Below are 6964 nucleotides of genomic sequence, written 5' to 3'. Positions count from 1 at the left end.
TCTCAGGTTACTGACATGAGTCCTGGAGCCTTGTCTATGTGAATGTTGAATGCAGCCAGATTTTTGTTGTCATTCCACAGATTTGTGTGTGTAGCTTTCTTATTGATACTTGCAAACAGTGAGTAAACATTACAAAATGAATGTCTGGAATTATTTTGTTGGGGGAATAAATTTTTTGCCACAAATGTATGTAATTTCATTCACCTCTACCACAATCCCTTGAATAAAGTAGCAGCGCTCGGGGAAAACTTACTGCTAGTAGTTGGGATTGGAAAACTGTAGAATAGGAATACTGAGTTTAATTGATTTCCATTTGATATTATTTAGATTTTTTGGGGGAGCTTTTTTGGTCCAACTTGAGTGATCAGAATATCAATAAAACTCTTCAAGGGGATATCTTTCTAAAGGATTGTGGTGATTAAGGGAATCTTTACTGTCTTCTATTTTGAATATCTTGAATAGTTTGTATTCTGGGAAGCTTTGACCTTAATATTGGGGGTAGTTTTTCTTTTCATGTTCTCCAACAGAGTGTCTTGTAATATGCTAGTGTGCTGACATTTGGCCAGATGAGCTAGAAGATGACCACTGAGAAATGCAGAATTCTGCTCCATATTTTCTCTGTTCTTGCTTTTCTATGCCACAAGTCCAGTGACTCCAATCTTTGTGAGTAAAGTAATTTTTGCTGCTCAAATTCAGTAAAATACCCATCTTTTCCTCTTTAGTTCTCAATTTGCTATTTTCTGGAAAATTCTCATTTATACAAATCTGCCTCAATAATGAACATCATTAATCGCTTGCTACTCTGGAATTTTAGTATAGTATTCTTTGTTTTGTAAATGTGGTATTGTTAGTTTTCACCTAAATATTTTTCCTTATTGTTTGAGTCTACTACTATATTTTATTTTTGTTTCTTTATAGTTTTATTATATTTTTTACAACAAAAAATACATTATTTTTTTCTAATCTTTATTAAACTTTGAACAACTATTCTACTTTAGGCATGCAGCTACAATGACATTTGAAATTATTGGTACTGGAGTCTACAGTAACATTGAATATATTTTCTAAGATCATTGTTTGACTCCAGGAACCCTAATGGGATAAATGAGTTCTTGGTTCCTATCAGATTCAATTATTCTTAAGCTGAAAGAAAGAGTGAAGTACTGAATGAATGAAAAGAAAGAAAGAAAGAAAGAAAGAAAGAAAGAAAGAAAGAAAGAAAGAAAGACAGACAGACAGACAGACAGAAAGAAAGAAAGAAAGAAAGAAGCAAACAAACACAAACAAGCAAAGAAAATGTTGTCCAGAGTTCTGACAATCTGTAAGATTATTTATTCATTTGGACAATAACATTAAGCATATTTTAGAATATACTATAAATCATTAAATTTTACTTTGTTAGAAAACAAACATTCTCAGAGGACTATGATGATGTATCTTATAACATATAAGGTTTGTTGTTTGTTTTTATTTTTGTGGCCTATATAATGTGAACAATTTTGATTTTTCAGGTCTTCACATTCAAATGACCAATGGCTACATTTGTATCTTTTAATATTGCAAATCCTTAAGCTGCTGTACATACCCTCACTTTTTTTCTTACTTTTTACCCTTTTAGGTACATGTTCAGTATCAGATATAGAAATTGAAAATGGTTTTTTTTCTGAATCTGATTTTACATATGCTCTAAATAGAGAAACATCATACAGATGTAAACAGGGATATGTGACAAATACTGGAGAAACATCAGGATCAATTACTTGCCTTCAAAATGGATGGTCACCTCAACCCTCATGCATTAGTGAGTATTTTATAGTATTGTTGCAATTATACTGATGATGTATAGCAGTTTAATTTTATTTTCCTTTTATATGGCTGATATTCATTCATTTGAAAACTTCAAGAAAAAATAGACACCTATTTTTTTTTTACTATTTTGACTTATTACCACATTGTAGAGTATCAGTTCATTTGACTTTTCAGTGCTTTAAAATATCCTATAGTTTTAAATCTAGTGAAGACGTCTTTGAAGAGCTATGACTCCATGAAAATGTGATGACCTTATAATGTATTTGACTCTATGAGCTAGGGTCCATATCAGAACATCTCCCTCTTAGAAGATCTTTTTAAATATTTTGATATTAGAAAGAAAGGAATGCTTCAAGGTACCAGCAAATTTTGGTGTTTGGAAATATTCCCTTGTTTCAGGACATACAGTTAATGAAGATTTTCTAGGATTAACAATTAGTTCATCTAATTTTATTTATTAGAAAAATAACCCAGTGCTATTTTTCAAGAAGTACACATATCTTAAATAATAAAGTGATTTAAGATATTCACTAATTTTATAATATCTAATATTTTGTAGCTACTGTGATTTTCAAAGATCTAAATAAAGGAAAGGCAATTAACATTTTTCCTATTTAATATTAATTTATGCTAAATAATAATTACAAGGATTTATTGGATTTTCTTACTGTGAAAAAGAAAATCCTTCATGTAATACCTGTTTTAAGTTCAGCTTATCTACTTTTCTTTTTTTAACGAGTCATTTTAACTTCTAAACTTAGGATGTTAATTCACAAAATGCTATCATACCTTCCTAAAAATATACATTTTCACATGTCTATTTTTTTTGGAGTGTGTAATAGGTATATTAAAAATTGAGCTGAGAAGCTATTTCTAAATAAAATTTTATAAAAGTTTTAGAAAGGAAATCAATGCTATAGAGAAGTGTATCATCCATTTTAATAACTTTCAAGAAAATATTATTGGTCTCCTTGGATTCCTTCAATATTGTATTTAAATTGTTATCATACATTAATCTATGCAGACTTTTATTCTCATGTGAATTACTCAGATTGACTATTGACACCTTAGAAACAAAATTATCTCTTTTATTTTGCATTAGAGTCCTGTGAAAGGCCTGTATTTGAGAATTCTGTAACTAAGAATAATAGCACATGGTTTAAACTCAATGACAAATTAGCCTATGAATGTCTCCATGGATATAAAAATGAATATAAACATACCAAAGGCTCTATAACATGTACTTACAATGGATGGTCTGATACGCCCTCATGTTATGGTGAGTACTATTTTCTCTGGAATATTTTTTAAAGAAAATAATGAATTTATGTGCTAAAATTTGAAATTCCTAGAATCTTCCTTATGATTTCATGTAACCAATGAAAAAGGACTCTTTTCCAAGTCATTGATGTTTATATTTGCATTTATTGCTTCATTACTCTCATTTATTTATCCTGTGTATATACATGCATATATGTGTGTGTGTTTATGGAGGTATGTATACTGCATTATACATGAAGGTGTCATAGAATCTGTGGGAGTTAGATTTCTTGTTTCATATGTGTCTGAGGGATTGTACTCAAGACTCCAGTCTTAGAGGCAAGTACTCTCACTGACAGCCATCATTTTGGCCTGAAAATCGGTTTTTAAAATAATATTTGTCAATTGTATATGACACCAGATTATGATTCTATCAATTAGGACCCTGGATCAAGAGATTTTAAATTTGAGGATATTAGATTACATACTAAGTTCTGTTTCCAAAAGCAAACAAACCCAAAATTTCATAAAATTAATGATTTCTTTGTGTAACCTGGGTATATCATGTATCTCTTATTAGAAGGCAATTCTTTTATTATTCAAGCTCTTAATCATGTAGATTAGGTCTCCATTATAAAAATTAGGACTTGCAGTATGAAACTAGGTCAAGAAAACTTGAGTGTTGGAGAGGTGGCTCAGTGGTTAAGATCATGGGCTGTTCTTCTAGAGTATGGAGTTCAATGCCCAGCAACCACATGGTGGCTCACAAGGATCTGTACATAGTTCAGATGCCCTCTTCTAGTATGCAGGAGTCCAAACAGATAGAGCACTCATACATAAAGTAAATAAATCTTTATTAAAAAGAAAAAAAAGAAAAAAGAAAACTTGAATAGTGTAAGGGCAGAGGATAAAGGGCAAAAATATTGAAAAAAAAATATTTTTCTGAAAGACTAGTAGCAGATACTGAGAAATTTGATTTGCAGATTCAAGGGTCCACTCAAATGTGGATGTCTACCCCTATCAAGATGTCTTGGGAGGTAGAAGTATGGCATTCCTGATATACAGGCCAGTCTGGGTTCTGTAGGAATTGTGTTACAGCTCTGAAGGGAAATGCTTCCCCTATGGAGGTGCTGCAGCTATGAGTTTCCCAGTGCAGGTGTGACAGCTCTGAAGGGAAAGGTAAACTGACAGCAAGAAGCCAAGGAAAAGCACAAAGTCACAGCACAAATGACAAACCTCACACAAGGCTTTAGTAGAAAAGACATGAGAAAGTTGTGTCTGCTCCAGAGTGAAGCAGCAAAGACTTAGCAGGAGTTTGATTTGTATAGGATATTTTGGGGGCCTCAGGGGTGCGTATGCTTTCAAGGGCACCTTGGAATTAGTGGTTTTTGTTTTTTGTTTTTTTGTTTTTTTTAAACCAGGTCTCAGAACTAGCTCAGTGATTGGTGAAATTTTCAAGTTTACCTTGGGTCCTTTTCTCCCCTGAAGGAAGGACTTGGCCATTAGCATCTCAAGGGACATTGCCATTATAGTAGTCTGGAGGTGGGGCTTGGTCACTTGTCTGACCTCAAGGGGCTTAAAGTAAGAGGGTGACTGCCTCTGCTAAGCCAAGATGCAGCAGGAAACTGAGCAGGAGGCAGGTAAATATAAGATTTGCTTGGAGGGGGTGGGCAGGGGAGGGTATATAGAGTGAGTTTAGGAGAATGAACATTCCCAGGGTTGGGGAATGGGGAGATTTCAAGATAAACCCAGGGATTGGTGTGTATTCATGCTCAGGGATTGGTGGGGTTTCTGATTTAAGGATTGGTAGGTTTGGGTAGGTTTTAAACCTGGAAATGTGCTCAGATCTTTTACTCTAAATGAAGACATCTCATAAACAGACAAACAGCAACAAGTCACTTACATATTTAAAAAAAATCAAACTAAACAAATGATTATCATTAGTTTCTCTGATTATTAGCAGTTCAATATTATGAAATCAGGGCTTTCTACTATACATTACTAAAATAGACCCTAAGTAAAGGGATATTAATTCCATGAGACAGTACTTTACCTGACGGTCAGTGTTAGCATGTCAAAAATAAAATAAAATATAATATAATATGAAACTATTTATGTAACATTCTTATATGTGAGAATTTTTTTGCATGGAGGCAATATACAAACATCTACCTACCCCAGATAAGGAGCCTATGACAGACCAATGTACAGATACCACCAAATTCCAACTTGATGAAGCTTTGGTTGTGCCCAGACTGAAAAAACAAAAAACAAAAATACAAGAACAATAAAGAGACCACCACAAATCACACCTCCAACAAAAGCCCATGAAAGTCTTTATTCCAGCTGGAGCTTGGGCCACAAACTTTCCTGATGCAATAGGAAGGAGAGTGACACTCAGATCTAGGAGCTTAGGGTTTGTATAGGGAAAAAATTGCAAGCTGTGGCATTCAAGCCTTGGCCTTACATGATTGGGTAAATGGGTAAAGGAATGTAAACATTCAAACTGATATCATCTGGGAAATAACACACATCTAAAACAGAGCAGCTTGTCTTGGGAATGATTCATATTTTCTTAACTTATCTTGTTATTGTGACTTATAATTTATACATCAGAAGAATGGGGATTTTAAGGCAGAAAAGCATTATTTATTTATTTATTTATTTATTTATTTATTTATTTTGGGTAAAACTCAACAATTTCAAAAATTGAAGAAAAATTATCATATTGGAGAATGTTTTACATTCTTAATTTGCATCGAATAATTGACAATTAATTATCAATTAGAACTAGAAGTATAACAAATGGTTTAATGTAAAGGTTGTGCACATGTTTCTTCTGTTTTTTTAATTGCAAAATATACTAACTACATTTTCCTAACTTCAGATACATTAGAAATTATTTTATAAATTTTACTTTCCCATTATATTAAACAAATTATTTTAATATGTGACTTGGAAATTGTATGGCACTAATTTCAAATCTGAGTGAAACAATTTTATGTTGTAAGAATAGGAAAGTTATTACTTTCATATTAATATTTATGTGCAACAAATCAGATTCAGTGAAAATAAGTTGATTTTTAAAATCAGTTTTTACATTAATATATTATACTTTCTTATAATTCTCAGTGACTACCATATTAACTTAGAGGCTATATTAGTACTAGTATTCCACATTTTTCATAAGGAAAAGGGTTACTGAAGCTTCCCTATGAATGTACTTGAGATTGATAAACCTACTTATAAATGATTAATCATATATTCTAATTATTTTACTTTTTTCAATTTTTATTAGGTATTTACTGCATTTACATTTCATATGCTATCCCCAAACTCCCTTATCCCCCCCCCGCCCGGCTCCCCAACCCACCCACTCCCCCTTCTTGACCCTGGNNTTCCCCTGCACTGAGGCATACAAAGTTTGCAAGACCAAGGGACCTCTCTTCCCAATGATGGCTAAGTAGACCATCTTCTGCTACATANGNAGCTAGAGACANGAGCTCTGGGGGTACTGGTTAGTTCATATTGTTGTTCCACCTATAGGGTTGCAGACCCCTTCAGNTCCTTGGGTACTTTCTCTAGCTCCTCNANTGGGGNCCCTGTGTTCCATCCTATAGCTGACTGTGAGCATCCACTTTTTTGTTTGCCAGGCACTGACATACCCTCACAAGAGACAGCTATCAGGGTCCTTTCAGCAAAATCTTGCTGGCATATGCAATAGTGTATATGTTTGGTGGCTGGTTATGGGATGGACCCCTGGGTGAGGCAGGTTCTGGATGGTCTACCCTTTCTTCTCAGCTCCAAACTTTGTCTCTATAAGCCCTATCATGGGAGTTTTGTTCCCAATTCTAAGGGACAAAGTGTCCACATTTTGGTTTTCATTCTTCTTGAG

The 6964-nt window shown here is 33.5% G+C and overlaps 1 protein-coding gene across 1 annotated transcript in view; it reads left to right on the top strand.

The window, feature by feature from the left end:
- The first annotated feature begins 554 nt into the window (after positions 1–554).
- The window catches only part of LOC110315603 (complement factor H-like), a 33860-nt gene continuing 27450 nt past the window's right edge, over positions 555–6964 (top strand). Inside the window, exons 1-3 of the mRNA XM_021189616.2 lie at positions 555–663; positions 1619–1801; positions 2912–3088. Coding sequence (XP_021045275.2) covers positions 579–663; positions 1619–1801; positions 2912–3088 — 445 coding nt within the window. The 5' untranslated portion in view covers positions 555–578. The remainder of the gene's footprint in view (positions 664–1618; positions 1802–2911; positions 3089–6964) is intronic.

Source organism: Mus pahari, unplaced genomic scaffold, assembly GCF_900095145.1.
Source record: "Mus pahari unplaced genomic scaffold, PAHARI_EIJ_v1.1 scaffold_8317_1, whole genome shotgun sequence".
In the NCBI taxonomy this organism is placed as follows: Eukaryota; Metazoa; Chordata; class Mammalia; order Rodentia; family Muridae; genus Mus; species Mus pahari.
The sequence above is the reverse complement of the archived record's forward strand: the minus strand, read 5'-3'. Positions and strand labels throughout refer to the sequence as shown.